Raw genomic sequence first — 16,141 nt, forward strand, 5'->3', positions numbered from 1 at the left:
GCCCATGACACAATTGGGTGAATTGGGCTGCATATTTCATATTCCACAAACGCAATATTAGAATGGGGTTTATAGACTAGTGCCATGTAGAACATTGAGTTGACCTCCCCTTTTACATTACAACCTGTATTATTTTTCTTTAATTTAAATAAATGGTAAAACTTGTTTATACTGTTTATAGTTTTATTTGCACTTTGGATCATTTATTACAGGGGTTAGCCGAGTACCAGGTGTCAGTATCGGTCCGATACAAGCCTTATTTCAAGTACTTGCTAATGTACCAATGCAATGCATGGCTGACAGAATGTGAGTATCCATGTCAATCATATCATGTCTATTAAGATGCAATTTCTTTAAGTATAGGTTTTAGAGTACATTATTAATATGGTTATACCATATTCACATGTTTGTTAACTTAATTTCTGCATGGCTTGTCTCTTTTGAATTCCCTCCATGTTGATCCCCTCATATGCCCCTTAAGATTTAATTTCTATAGGTTTATGTATGTTTATAAGGTATATTATAATGCATTACATCTTTTTTTCCCCTCTGGATCTGAATATTTTTCATGTTTTGAATAAGATTTTTTTATATATATTTATTAATATGGGCTGATATAAAGTACTTAAATCATGCTAATTTTTAAGTCATATCGCCGAGCCCCGTTTTCCTACTTCATATATTCATGCCTAAACAATTAACAGTAGAACCTGTATTTGACTTAAGTTTATTTCGAACAAATACAAAAACAGAGGGAGTTGTTAGTTTTGTTTGTATATTGTTCATAATTGTATTTGCACTTTTATTAGCTTATTACAAAGGAATATAACATTTATTTTATTTGGGACTTTAATTATTGCAGAGTGACTGTTGTGCCTTTGTTCAGAAATAAACTTAACGACTTTAAGATTGTCATTGGTTTAATTGAAAATGTATGGATCCAAACTTTTGATGCATATTTTGATTCAAAAGTACGGATGGATGGATGGAAGTACTAGTGATATGGGTGAAGACACTGAGTTGAGTGTACTGGTATTGGTCTGTAAAAAAAAAAAGTGATACCTATTGAAAACACCTCTGGGTGTTCTACAAAAAATCCTATTCACAGTAATTGACAAATTCATTAATTCTTCCTGTCTGCTAGCATCAAAATGGCAGACTATTTGGAATTCCCACTGACTCGTGCAGGTGTACCTAATGAAATGCCCAGTGGAAGTACGTGGCAGAAAGTTTAACGGTCAAATGGGGAGTATTCGATAAACCAACCGAACAATTGCTAAGTAATGGTTTAAAAAACAAACAAACTTGTAAACGCAAAAGGAAAGTTTGTTCATCTTCCAGTGTGACTTTCCAGCCTCAGCAGGCGACGAAGGGCACAAAGCCCTAACTTTACTGAACATTAGCAAAGAAATTAAGTATAATTAGGTCAAGATCAGTAGAAGAAAACGACAATATACCAACGAGAAAAGGACAAAAGTCACCTGTTTTTCTCGAGCTCCGCGCTTGATGGCTTCGCGCTCCAAAACGACTTCACAGTTCATCCATCGGAAACTCCTCACCTAAAGTTGGCGCTGGTCAACAACTGTTTCCTGTGGAAACTTTCAAAATAAAAGTTAACTTAACTCGCAGTGAAGGAAAGGCCTTTTGAAAATAAAATAATTTAATGAGTACAAGTTACGTATTTCTTTAATAACTGATATCTTCGTTTTAGAGATCATCAGATCCTTTTACAGTGGTCAACAGCACATTTAAATCAGCGTTGGCTTTTGTTGTATTCTGATTTCAAAATGTCTACTTTTTTTCATTTGTTTTTATATTTAATGCTGCTTTTCACTATGCGTTCTAATTTATAGCTACATGACATGTTTCAGAAAGAAAATCCACCTGTTGCTGAACCTAACCCTTAATTCATAAATATTAGTATACTATATTACATACCTTATTATTAACATCTGAATTGCTAAAGAAAAAACGAGGGCAGATTTGGAATCAATGCACAAAAGAAATAATCTAGAAAAGTTTGCTCGTATCTCTGATTTCAAAAATTGTTGACCAGTGTTATCGTTACAAAAAATATAATTATACACCAACAAATACCGTGCCAACAGGTAGAAATCGGGAAATGAAGCTTCGTGAAGCTCTTATGATTTTTTTTAAACTCCTCTAGGTTTAATGATAAAGGCTTATGCAATGGAAATGTATTACATTTTCATGGGCGACTAGTCTTTGTTAAAATGTAAAGAAACTGAAGTGTTTAGGTCCAGCCATCCATTTGAATTAAAAAAAGAGAGGTTTGATTCTTAAAAAGTATTTAATATTGAAAGCCACCGTAACATTATACACAGTTTGGATATAATAGCATTTAAATATAAGAAATAAAAAACTGTATTCAAATAATTCATCAACAATGCACTGCACATAAGTTGAATAACAATTGCACCTAAATACATTTCTCAGTCAGTTCAGTTCTCAAAAATGAAATGCAACGTTTTGAGAATAAAGCACTTAAATTATACTTATTTTTTTTTCTCTACATCACAACAGAGAGCCCACGTATCACAACCCACTTTAAAGAATCACTGATCGTGACATGAGCATAGTAAGCGGCATAGACCCCAAGTCCATCCGTGATTTTAGCATTATTTGATGAATAGTTTAATCTTGAAGTGGTTTCTGAGTGCATCAGCAGGAGATTGACTATACATTTGACGTTATTCACTTTTGAGCATGACTACAGAATTAACACCTTTCAAAAACGTATAATTGTGATGTTTCTCTCTCAACTCCATGATTTGAGCTTGAAATAAACGTTTAAAATCCCCAAATATGTTAGATGTCCAATGATTTGAATTATTTTAATATGTAACCATTGTTTCTCCAATTGATTCAGACTTGTAGTGTTTTTTATTAATCTTGAAATCCAAATTAAAAAACTCCCTGTCCCTGCATTCTTACATATTTGCTTCGCCGCAGGATTTTGCCAAATGCCCTGTGAGCTGTAGCTGTTTATTGCGTCTAACTGCGGTGACATCACTGAGGCACAAATGTGAGTGTGTGTGCGCGTGCGCGTTTGTGTGTGTGCATTTAACAAAAGAATAAAAAGTGCTCATTGGAGACAAAATCTGCTGATAATATAAAATATATTTTTCCTGGCAGTGAGCGAATTGTCCTAGACCATTACACCTGAAATAAATAAATAAATAAATAGATTTTGCCATCAGAAGTCCTGCCATGTTGTGCACAGCTCGGCTGCTTCTCCACTATAATGAGAACATATACCACTGCTGTTCCAAATGTGTTTAACCTTAAAGACAAAGTAATGGACAAAGAAGGACAAATTATTCAAAGCATGTTCACCCCAAAAACATTAAAACATTTTCAAAAAAAAAAAGATTCCTTACTTTGGGGCTGAGTGAGGGACTTAACAGTCCTCGACTTAGTCCATCCCAGTTGAATCCTTCAAACCATCTGATGAAAGACAGGACACGGTTTTCCATTTTGTAATCAATAGCGTACATCACTAATGTTTAGTAGTACGCAATTCAACAGATATAAGTCATTTACAGAGATGGGTGAGTTGACAAAAATTGTACACAAGTAAGATTATTTACAAAAATGTGACTCAAGTAAAAGTAAAATGTGCCTCCAAATAATTACTAGAATAAACAGCAAAAAAAAAAAAACTCAAGTACTCAGTAACGAGTGAGTAGATTCTTCTTATAAATTTTTTAATTAGAACATTTCCGTCAAATATAAAAATACATACATAAAAAATAGGAATGTGCAAGCCCAGATATTGCCCAATGGTATCATTTTAACTAAAAAAATACAATAAATCTTTATAAAAATGACAAGAATTAAGGCAAATTGAGGATTTAATTTATTTTCGGTAATTTACCTCCTTTTATAGGGCAAAAGCATTCTATTTTTAATTCACTGATGCCACAAATTGACATAAAACTGTCAATGTGAATGCTTGGAAATGATTTCCTTTGTGTATTTTACATTTCATCTATTTTTATTTTTTATTATTAATTTAGAATTAACTCAAACAAAATGTAATACAGTAGTGCCTTAATACGAGTGGCTTGTTTTTCGAGAAACCAGCCATTGTTCAACTGATCATTTGTTTTTTAATAACTAAACTTGTGAGTCTGCATAGAACAACAAATGTTAATGCTAGAGTAATGAGCAAAGAGAAGAGTTGAGGTGTCTCAATGAGCAGTATATCTGTCTTATACTGTCCCCAGGTGGTCAAAATTGGGGAATTCTTTTTAATTCGATTAGATTATGTTTTGATTGTATGAGTTTAAAAACTACAATGTATTGTTTTTTTTTCTCATTTACACAATACAACAAATGTATTTGATATTTTGGAGGGTATGCTAAAATGGATTAATCAACAGGAAAAGATTTGAGATAAGTGTTTTGACTTACAAGCATTGTCAGGGAATGAATGAAAATCACATCTCAAGGCAGCACTGTATTTAGAGTCTCAAGCTTGCGTATGGCGCAATATAACCTGCAGTCTTACTTGTGCTTCTGAATGTCCTTGGCCCCGTTTCTACGGCTGCCTAGTCTCTCCGAGGGATTGTGCCTTGGCAACGGAGCAGAAAGAGGACATAAAAATAAGTACAACAGCATGATTGTGTCGGTCAAGATGTAACGCTGCATCTGCGTATGCTTTCAACACCTGCACAGCTTCTTTATAAGACTGGAGGCACTCTTGCTGATTGCTTTAGGGAAGTCAACGTTATCAATGCCGCGCACGGTCTCGCTGAGGAGCCTCATCGGGTCAATGCCGCTGAACGGAAGCCTGGAGACAAAAGCAATCTATCACCTGCACAATTGAAATTCTAAAGTGGAACAACCCTGAAGTTTCACAAATCAGAATTTGATCAACAATGATCTCTCATTGTGAGTTGTGTAAAATAGCACTTTTGTAAAATAAATGTCTTGAGCACTCCCTAAAGTAGTTTTTTTTTTAATCTCTTGTCAGTCTCTTTTGATAACCAACTTAAAAATCACACACAATAGATAACATTTGTTCTAAATCATTTTTAGTGTGATTTTTTTTTTCAGGTCTGTGTACCAAATACTGCCGAAGGAACAGAGGACTAAGCACAGCTTCAGGTGGATTGCGCCTTTTCTGTTGTCGCTCCATCTCCTTATGGAATGACCTCCCATTGAATGTTAGGCAAGTCCCCTCTTTGTCCACTTTTAAAACTCATTTGAAGACATTTTTATTCTTCAGCTTTTGACTCAACATGAGACTGTCGCCATTCTGCTGGTCTTCTGGTACCTACAGTATGTGTTTGTGTCCTAATTTCCTGCTAATTAATGATACCACATGGAAAGCCCTTTGTTACAGCTCCAGCTGTTGTCAAATGCGCTATATCAATAAAGTTGTATTGTATACTATATGTCTTTGTTGTAATTGTTAAAACATTTTGTGTTATCACAGCAGCTGTATGTTTCAAAAGGGAGCAGAGTGACTGAACAGAAATGACATTGGACTAATTGCGAAGACAATAGGTAAGTCCTCTAATTTAGTTTACTTTTTCCCCCCATTATTTTCAACTATAATGGAGTGTGTCACTCAAACAAATAGAACTCTGTGAGTCATTATCAGAACAAAATATGAATATCAACGTTTTTCTTTTTTATATACCAAATGTCCTCATGCTAGTTAGCATTGCATCTGACACAGCTTGCATGCACTTTTGAGCAAAAACTTGAACATCGGCATTGATTTGAAATGCTGTTACATATTTACATTGCTGGCGTTTAATTTGATTACAAGGGATTAACTCCGCAATATTTTTAAGTACACAAACACAGCAAAATCTGATACGACAAATAAAATCTCATTAAACATCCAGGTGGACAAAGCTACTACCTGTTTTTCTTGAAAGCTGAAATTGTCTTCTGGTTCTAGAATGACCCACATCCAAATTTTGTTTAGGTCAATATGATTCACCAAAGGAACTGCCTCATAAATCAAAGACCACTAGTATCTCCTATACAGTTCGGTGACAGTGTCTATTCCCAGATTTTCATATGGGATTTTTCTTTTTCAAAACCCAAGATAATAGCAAAGGCGAGCAGCTTCAGGGAATAGATAGTGTTTTGTTCCAGTGTTTCAATAATGTAAGATGGAACAATGTGCGAAACTCACCCACCAGTCAGGAGCTCAAACACAAAAACACCCAAAGACCAGAAGTCTGCAGCGACACTGTGGCCTTTGTTGAAGATAACTTCAGGGGCCATGTAACCCGGAGTGCCACAGAAGGTGTACGTCTTCTTGCCCACTTCAATCTTCTTCAAACATCTGGAGCCAACCTGAGGTTGACAAATAAGGACAGTCACATTCAGAAGAATGCAAATCAAGGCAGTTTTCATGTCATTGGTTTATTTTATATTCATTGCGAGAATTGTTTTTCCAGCCAAATATTTACTGTCATTGTGACTTGGGGGTAAATAGGGAGTGGACTGAGCCGTAATGTGAGCAATGGGGAAGAAAAGTGCAGTCCCTGCGCCCCCAAAATGCTACTTCCTTCAGATTGTCCACTTGGATGGCCACTCTTTTTGGGCCATTAGTGTGCGTATGTAACAAAGACTAGCCAAAAAGAAGTCAGAGAAGCCAAGATGTGGACAGGACCGTCGAGATGGCGTGGGCACATTAGAACGCCTCATCGTCGGCCGTGATTTTGCGCACCCCACAAGGGGAAAGATGAAGAGTCAGCAAAGTTGACAAGGGCTTTGTGCTGGCGTGGCCGTTTTAGAGTGCCTCTGTGTTGCGGTGTGGAATAAAATGGCTGAATTTGCAAACTAGTGAACCACATTGGTAGAGGATTGCTGTGGAACTGCGTTAGTGTAGGTCAGAGATAGACCACGGTGCCTACAGGTATCAAATACTGGTTACATTGCACACGTTGAACGGAACTACTTGGAAAAAAAGTGAAATCAGTGATATCCTTTTACCAGTTTGGCATATCCTCGCTCATCCAAAACAACATTTTCAGGCTTGACATCTCTGTAGACGACATTTTGAGCATGAAGAAAGGTCAAGGCCTGCGTCACGCAGGCGGTGTAGAATTTGGTGCTGCTCTCGTCTAGACTGCCTCTGTGGAATACAATCGCACTTAGGCACTTTTGTTCAGAGATTTGAAGGTCTTAATAACCTGAAGTTCGAAAGTACGTACTTGTCTTTGAGCAAGCTGTAAAGATCTCCATGGAGACAAGCCTCGGTCAACATATAGAGGCACTCAGCATCTCGAAAGGTTTTGTGCAACCTTGAATTAACAAGAACATTCTTTTGAGATTGGTGCTCCTTTTATACAGCGCACTCTCCCACTTCAGGCAGTTGTGCAGGCAATACAACATGTAGCAGTTTCTATTCTACCGCAGACATTCATGCAACGCCAACGTGCTATCTGTACTCACCCATCCCAAAATTTTACCATAATAATAATAATGTGATGTCACATTCAGGAGAATGCATTTAGTGTCAAAATTCTGATGAAATGTACTGTCCATGGTGATGTAAATAAGTATGGTCTGATTTTGGATTTACCTTCCTCTGAAATAAACACGGCATGCAATCTAAACAATCCTCAACAGATAGCATCTGAAGTGTGGCTACCGGACTAGAAATGGACATGCGGCATCCATTAGGATGTTTCGCTCTCTCAGAACGTGCTCTCGCAGGCCGTTGTGGATAATCGCCTTCTTGTCGAGGACCCTCATGACAAAAAGATCCTTGACATTGCTCTTGATTTGCACCTGAAAGAGGCACCAATCGATGGATAAGATTACAGGAACACCTAAAATGCAGCAGGGACTGAGAAAGAATCTCACCAGGTCTGTGTGACCAAACTCCCCTGCGCCGAGAGTGCTGATTATCTGGAAATCGCTTAAGGTGGAGGATGCGAGGGAGGCGGAATCCTTGACTTCTGACCTGCTCACAAAAGAAACAAATTGAGTTGGACCGCCTCTTTGAAACATACACAATGCAGTGGCGCCTGATAGTTCCACGGCAACAAAAATTCAAAAAGTTATATTTGCCAGCTGAGTGATTTTGTTGCTACATTTAGCGACTATTAATGAAAAAGAAATCCAGCGACTGTTTGGAGTGTTATTGGAAACTTCAAGAACTGTTCAAACCAACTGATCTTGCGCGATTCCATTACTGGCTCATCTAATCGATTCCCTGTGAGTGACTGGCAACCAGTACACGATGTAGCTTGGCCGCATGACCCAAAAGAGGACAAGATGTGTCGAAAATGGATGGATGGGTAACTGAGGCATCAGCAATTTTTAATGATTTTGAGTTTGACCAAAATGATGAAAAATATGCCAGCTGCCAGCATACCGCGGTAGACCTCGTTTCAGCCAGCATCTTCATGCCTGTTTTGTTTTTGACTTAAGACATTGCGTGTCTTTCTGCAACATTTAATCTGAAAGCGAAACAGTGGTAGGACGAGAAGAAAAATAATCGAGCGGATGTTGTCGTGAAGGAAGCAAACTCAGATGGTGTCTGAGTACTTTCATCCATCGCTAGCGAGTGTTTCAGCATTAGAATAGTCTGTCTCCACTCAGCAGAAGTGTTGCTTCATATTGTTTTTTTTGGGGGGGAAGTTTCTATTTTATTTCCTGTTTTATTCCCATTTCCCTTGAATAATGACCAACTTTTCGGAACAGAGGCTTTTTATTATTAGTCCATTTGAATGTGATGTAAAAATATAAGGCTGGATAAAGAAAGTTGAGCTACTGACTTCCTAGATCCAAAAAGGTTCAGTGTTGTGATGCATGCCATGTTATATTACGTTAGTGCTTGAGTTCATTTTACGCTTCTTAATATTCAGATTCAAGATGCTTGGTAAGCCCATTTGTTAGTAATGGACTGTTTTATTGTTTTAATAGATGAATACTGATTCATACTGCCTGGTTTAGGTCTGCTTATCCTTGTGTAACGAAGAAGAAATGTTAAATATTTCAATTTTGGCATTCCCAGTTAATAAAGTTTTATGGCGTTGACAGTTTGGTCTCTAGAACAAATAATTAACAAATTGCTCTTACTCGTCTTTGCATCCTGTGTTGTGTTGCATCCCATGACTGCTATCAAACACCATCCCTCCGATGATATCTTTGAACGTCCTGGAAAATAGAAAAAAAAAAAAAAGTGATCACTGGACACTTCATGAAATATTCTCTGAACTGCATGCATCCTTGGTATGGGATCTTACTCTCGGTCAATGAGCAGACACGCAACATCGCTGGCCGCAATGACATTCACAGCACGCACGTCCTCTCTGAATAAGGAGAGGACATTTTATTCAATTAAATTCTATGAAAAGCTTGTGATAACAACGGAAGTGATGTTCCATCTTACCCCCACAAAGCTTTTTCTCCAAACCACTGCCTCTCTGAAAGCTTGGAGAGGACTTGCTCTTCTTCTCCTGGCTTCTTTTCTGTGATTTTCACCTGCACAATGAAAACAGAGTCTGGCAAAAAGCAATGAAGAAAGGTGACAAATTCCATTGTCACTATTCTGGAGACATTTCTAAAGCTGTGCTGACATTAGCCCCTCGTTGCGCCTGACTTTACCTGGCCTTTGTTAATGATATAAAAGGTGTCCCCTGAGGTGCCTTGTCGAATGATGTAGTCTCCTTGATTGTAGAGAGCCTGTGGAGAGAAAGTAAGATGAGAAAAACAATCAGACTGAACATACAAGGTCGGCGATGAGAGGCAGCTTCCAAAGTGAAATGAAGGAACGGAGGGAAAGAAAGAAATGATGATGGATATGCTAGGTTGTGTGCGCTGAAAGTGTCACAGCCGTGTGCTGCTCATTCTTGGTACATGTACCTCCTCCATGAGATCGCACATCTTCATGATGGCATCCTTTGGCAAGGACAGCAGAGAGGGAACACTGCAGAAACAAGGCAGGATTCACTTAGCTACCGGAGAACACAACAGTGAAACACATACATTAATTCAGCCTGCTTTCTTTTCTGTCCTGCTCTATCCTGTCCTGTCCTCTCCTCTCCCATCCATCCGATTTACATGGATAAAGTCCTATTTTGATTTCTTCATCATGACAGTAATTATGATGAACTAATTAATTTATATTTTATGCACATTAGACAAAAGGTACCAGACTAGCTAATGATACCAACTGTATGTATGTTCTTTTTTTTTTTTTTTTTTTTGCTGTTACAGCTTTGTCGTTTATACGCCCTGGTTCATCCATGTCTCTTTTTTAACCGCACCTCCATCAATCTAAATCTCAACCAAGATTTACTTGACCTCTTTCTATTTATGTCTTATTGGCAGTGTGTCACTATCCACACAGGTTGAAAACTAGTAACAAGCTTATTTGGACAAAGTAAAGAGCACAAAGTAAGTGTAATGAGTACGCATAAAAAGCTGTTGGAAAATGGGATTGAAAAAAGGAGGGGTGGGGGAAGATCCATCCATTGTTGACATTCACCTGCTCAGCAGCTCCGACATCCGTGTGAGGCTGTCACGGCCACTCTGCATGAGCACAGTTTGGTAACTCTTGCGCTCGATAACCCACAGCTTGCTGTCCAACTGTGCTGAGGAACAAAAGAGAGAAGTACGACACATCAGTCGATTTCCTTCAGAATCTTGTGAGGAGGGCCTCAAAAAATGTGAACACTTATTATTCATGAGCAGACATTATTAATAGAAAAGACATCTACCATAAATCCTATTTCCTAAACTATAATTAAAATCTCTTTGTAACAGAACTGGATGTCTGAATTAATAATGATACTCACACTGGCTCACAGAAGGTGCCTGTGAGCGGGGACAGCAGATGTCCACTGTTTGAACTTTCTAATTACATACACCATCTGATAGACGGCACTGGTCGATATCTTAACCGTGCCATTAGAAACAGAATTATTAAGAAAGCTGTGCCGGATAGTTTAATTTCCTGGAAGATGAAAGCCTGACAGCTGACAGCTCTGCCTCGCTTTCTGCTTTATACTGTTTCTGGGAAGCACCGGTACAAATGCGCTCAACCAACTTGATAATCACAAGCTCTTCGAAGACGACATACTATGGGACAATTGTCTTTTGGTAGAAATACCATCTCTGGAGTACCTGCCTTAACACATTAAGTATGAAGTTACGTAACCAAGTCAGTCTTTTGTCTGCCTATTTCTGTACAGAACACGTTTGCACTTTCACAGGTTAAAACTGGACAAGAGTAGGATTTGCATTTGAATTCTGGTGGCGATTGGTCGCCGTTTTAGACAACTGAACTGACAAACCAAGCAATGTTACAATGCTTGCCTAACTGCTGTGACTTCGACAGCTGAGATGGAAAAAATATGAAGCTCCAAAAAGGAGTGCGTGGCAATTTGCCGAAAATCACATCACAAAAAAAAAAACATTTAAATCACTACAGAATCTTCTAGCGGGGTGAATTTTAGCGCTAATGTAATTTTTACATGCATACCTATTATATAGATGCCAATGTTCAGCTGGATCAAGTGTCCTTCTAATGTAATGTATTAATGTGTTTGTAGAGTTCAGTTCTTTGTGTTGAAATGTTTGCATCCCTTGTGAGATTTATTGAAGTAAACTTACTTAGAGTTCACTTGAACAATAGAAAGAATTAATGTGGATGATCATTTATGCACACAAACACATCAAAAAGAAGATTGAGCATGGAGACTTTGTCAGTGACATTTACGCTCATTGGTCAGCCACAATATTAGATAGAATCACAGGCTAATGACCACACCACTCGACACGACTGCAACCACAGTCGTCAACATTTCGTTGAATTAATACCTCTGTGACAGTGTAAATCAGATCTTGAACATAACATTTAAAGGCGGGATGTGTCACAGAGCTTTTGTGTTGGTATGCCGGATTGCGCTATGCTAATGTGATCTTCCCAAAGGTGACATCTTGTTCCATCTGTCAAGATCACAGATGGCAAACAAATAATTTTGATGCTGATAAAAAAAAAAAAAGCTATTAGAGAAGGGCATGCTGCAAAGGACGTTTGTGCAATGTTGTCATGGCGTCTGGTTGCAAGATAAAGAGGGCAAACCAAATTCTTTTTCAATTTCAGATGATCCGCAGCCTATTTACTTGTGAAAGCAGGTCACATGCACAGAATTGATTTTGACGTTTCCTGCAATCCTCTGTCATGCTAGACCATCATTTACCAAAACAAAAATCCTGTCAAGATTGTGAAATTCAGTAACCACCTTTGCAATTTTCATAATTTTTCTGAATATGGCATTGCGGGGAAAGGGTGGACTGTTTTAAATTCCGCACATACACTATATGAAGAAACAATTCAGCAGTCTGTGACCTCTAGCCGCAATATCCCTGCCTGTGATAATCCCCTTTCCCAGAAATAAATCGAATCCATACCTAATCTAAACATTGAAATGCCTCAACAAATAGACTTAGTTGTCGCAGCCCGGAATATATATTAAAGAAAAATATCCAAACAAGACACACATACTGTACCGGTACCTGTGACAGAGTAGATTTGTGCACAGTTGTAGAGCAATGCCACCTCGCCGAACACTTCCCCTGCTTCGATTGTGAGAAATTTCTGTCCATCTTTCGTCACATCCAACCTCCCCTCTGTGAAGACACACACTCGGTAAAGACGGCGATCATGGGTAAGGTCCTCTTCCCATTCATTTTTTTAACAAACACAAGCAACTAATTAATGCTATGTTTCACATATTTTTGGGTGCGGAATCCAAAACTGCACTTTCTCTAGCACATCAAGTTTTTGAGCCATTGGAAAACTGTTTTCTTCAATAAAATAGATGTGTGAGTGTAAATGGAATAGTTCCAAGCTTTGAAAATCAAAAAGAAATGCATAAAATGAAATAGAACATACAACAGTATGTCCATGGTTACAAGGTGAAGAAAAATGACAGCACAAAGCCTCTTAATTCCTACGATGCTAGCTTTCTGTTTGCAGATTTTGATAATACTGACCTATTGGGAGCTGCACACACCTCTCACCTCACAATCTATTTTCACCACGTAGCTGTAAATGAGACCAATCTTAATATGATGGCATGTCTTACTACAGCTAATCAGTGGAATTTTGCTTATCCGGTCAGCTGTACAGAAAAAAAACGATGTGCTAGAAAAAAACAGACTGCAATTTTGGACTCAGCATGCCAATTTTTGTTCTAATCATTATAAATATGGAACTCAACAGATTTTTTTCCAGTTTTGATTTCACACTTACATTCACACCTCATTAATATTCAATGAACCTTCAGTGTAAGTCATGTTTTTGGAATGTCTGCGGAAGCAGAAGTATTGATTCCACCCAGTCATGAAATACTCCACACAGAAAGACCTGAGATTCAAACCCAGAACCTCTCATCTGTGAGGCATATATGATAACCACTAAAGAGGTGTTAATTTGACAATAAATATTATCGTGGTTGCAGTTTGCAATGGTTTAGAAACGTACTGCGTGAAAATGTTAACAAAACAGACATCATCTGTGTCCAATTAGCATGATAGAGATGAAACGGGAACAGCCGTTACATCCCAAATCAAGAGTCGTGAGAACGCCGTCTCCTCTGGTTGCTAATAATTTCCACACTCACGCACCTCGCAGATCCTCCGACGTGATTAACGTTTCCGCACGATGAGCATGATTTACCTTGTACAACATAAGCCTGGGAGCCGCTGGTTCCCTCCTGGATCACGCAGCAGCCGTGATGGACGGCCGTGAGCTGCATGCACGCCGTTACTGCTCTTGTTTCATCTTCGCAAAGGTTCCTCAACAAGTTACTCTTCAAAAATGCGGCCTGAATCAACCTCTGACATCTGGAAGAAGCACGGAGGGTGGATGTGTAATTTAAGCATGATCATGCAGGTAATCATTTTCAGGAATGAGGGGTGCAATTACTTTTTTTCTGTCATTCAAGGTCCAAGCTACACCATCAACTCTCACCCACTTCTGCATTTGTTAAGTACAGTTCAGTTGTATTTAACTTCAAAGTAGAATATGCTTCAGAATTTTCTTTTCCTTTTGCTCAAGAGAAAGGTGAGTTTGCTAGACCTTTGTGCAAAACATTATGTGAAACTGTGTGAGGGTTCATCAGAGTGAGCGACTAAAGTAATTTCAAGCAGAACATTATTTTGTTGGGGCTTTTGAGGAGCACAAAAGGGTGTTTTACACTTGTTTTATTTTTAATGGTATTTTTCCTTTGATAGTTGTTTTTTGTTTCATTTTCATCTTTAATCAAATGTAATTGTTTGTAATTTCATCTTTCATCAATTTCATTGTTTTCTCAATTTAAATAAGTAAAAAAATAAAATAAAATTGTCATTCACCGACAGCAAGGCCCACTAAGCATATTATGTTTAAAAAGAAAAAAAATTCTTTTAATTGAATAGTTAATTTATCTCATCAGTTTTAACCTCTTATTTAAGGTTAAATATATTTAATGTTAACTAAATTCGGCCTTTTTCTTCTGGGTCCTTATTTTGAAGATACATTTTAAAAAGCTATATTCAATATTTATTTATTTATTTATTCGCCCACCCCTGCTGTTCTGGCTGCTCAATAAAACATGGTTATGTTAACAATAGAGGAGGTATTTGATTTAAGAAAGGACCGACATATGACCTTTCAAGGTTATGAAGGTAAATTAACTAGTTTGCACAGCTGGATAAGATTATGTTGTCAAGTGGCACAAGAGTGTCAGTTACCACCAATGATCATCAAGGCTGAGAAGAGCGGCTAAGGCAGTATAAGAATAGGGATTGTTTTAGAGAGAAGGGACCTTCTTCCGCAACATATGTCAACCTTTCTATTACATTGTTAAACTGAGAAAATAAGGAATTCTGGTCATCAATGTTATTTTAAGCGAGCAGTAAAGATAAAGGATCTGTGATAGTTGCTAAGAATTTCTCAATTTGTTGCGTGACCCCCTGCAATTATTTAGTGTCATGGATGACAACCGCAGCATGGAGGGTCACTTCGCAAGCACAATCAATAATCTAATTCTCCACATCACCATGAAAAATCATCGCAGTTAATGTTGGTGGAATTGTTTTTTTTACATTTTACGGCTAAATTAGACAAATGTTTTCTTACTCCTGGTTTTTGTCACACAGGGCGAAGCAATTCGGCGAGTCCAGAGCAAAGGACTCTGAAATGACAGTCTTCCTGTTCGCAGCTTGCAGGTCATCAGCATGAATAGAGCAGGCTGCAATGAAAACAAAAAACATCAATCTGGGTGATACAAAAGAGGCAAATAGTCCAAAACAGATCAGTGTACGCTGACCGGCACTGGCTGCAGAGGGTCCCGGCAGGACCACGGAGGTTCTGTGGCGATCCAATTCCTCTTGAAGTCTCCGAATGAGTTCATCCTTGGTATCGAGTTCCAGCTCCAGCTCATCTATCAAGGTGTCCCTCTGACGGAGCTCCTCAATCTTTAGCTGCAGGGCGAATTGAAGGTCTCGAAGCGTCCCCATCACCTACTTTTAATGTGTCACACATCACGTCTAAGTGTTGCATGCAGCCACAAGTTGCGGCCAGATCACTGCATTTGAGTACATTCAATGTCACCGAAAAGAGGACGTTTTGCATTCAAATTGTATGCATTATATGGTAAATAAGTCAGCAAACATGGAAAAAAAATCTGATAGATAGATAGATAGATAACTTACTTACCCTGTGCAGGCACTCCATTCGACAGGTGCACGCTGATGTCCTCTGCAAGTGAAGAGAAGGATGATGCTCCCTCCTCTCCGGCAGTGTGGTGATGGGGGAGTAGGGGGGAGTGTCTGGATGGAGACGGCAGCAGCCAGTCACGTGACCAAAGAGCCAGCTCTGGAGGCTGAGCTGCGATGAGAGGGGAGCGGGGTCAGATGAACATGAGAAATTACTTAAAACTAGTGATGATGACTAAATTGATCACTACTGGATCATACTTCATCTTATTGGTTCATGGTTATTGTAAAATGAAAAGACTGAAAATGCATGCCTGCTTAGTGTTTTGTTTGCAATGCTTTATTAATGGTATGGGTGGTAAATGTTTATTTACGACTGTCAATTAGGTATGGGATTTGTAGCCTTGTTTTAAGAGGACTGCGCAGAGTA

The 16,141-nt window shown here is 38.4% G+C and overlaps 1 protein-coding gene across 3 annotated transcripts; it reads right to left on the reverse strand.

Annotated features, from left to right (window-relative positions):
- Nucleotides 1–2,397: 2,397 nt before the first annotated feature.
- prkg1l (protein kinase cGMP-dependent 1, like) lies at nt 2,398–15,794 on the reverse strand. 3 transcript variants are annotated; one of them, XM_088304896.1, is made up of 20 exons: nt 15,713–15,794; nt 15,324–15,519; nt 15,134–15,245; nt 13,691–13,857; nt 12,526–12,639; nt 10,493–10,598; nt 9,868–9,931; nt 9,610–9,687; nt 9,395–9,486; nt 9,249–9,314; nt 9,082–9,159; nt 7,861–7,960; nt 7,646–7,785; nt 7,206–7,295; nt 6,985–7,126; nt 6,179–6,342; nt 4,694–4,816; nt 4,535–4,597; nt 3,402–3,468; nt 2,398–3,304 (listed from the first exon to the last, which is right to left on the reverse strand). In XM_088304896.1, the coding sequence occupies exons 2-20, from the start codon at nt 15,511–15,513 to the stop codon at nt 3,218–3,220; spliced, it is 2,043 nt and encodes a 680-aa protein (XP_088161022.1). In that variant the 5' UTR covers nt 15,514–15,519; nt 15,713–15,794; the 3' UTR covers nt 2,398–3,217. The 3 variants fall into 3 exon arrangements, 2 of the variants coding, with proteins under 2 accessions (XP_088161022.1, XP_088161013.1); XM_088304887.1 differs by having other exon boundaries at nt 15,324–15,516; nt 15,713–15,747; XR_015845080.1 differs by lacking the exons at nt 2,398–3,304; nt 3,402–3,468 and having other exon boundaries at nt 4,540–4,597; nt 6,183–6,342; nt 15,324–15,516; nt 15,713–15,747.
- Nucleotides 15,795–16,141: the final 347 nt, after the last annotated feature.

The sequence above is a fragment of the Idiotropiscis lumnitzeri genome, chromosome 1 (assembly GCF_059441095.1).
Source record: "Idiotropiscis lumnitzeri isolate Australia: NSW breed Sydney's pygmy pipehorse chromosome 1, RoL_Ilum_1.0, whole genome shotgun sequence".
NCBI classification, from domain to species: Eukaryota; Metazoa; Chordata; class Actinopteri; order Syngnathiformes; family Syngnathidae; genus Idiotropiscis; species Idiotropiscis lumnitzeri.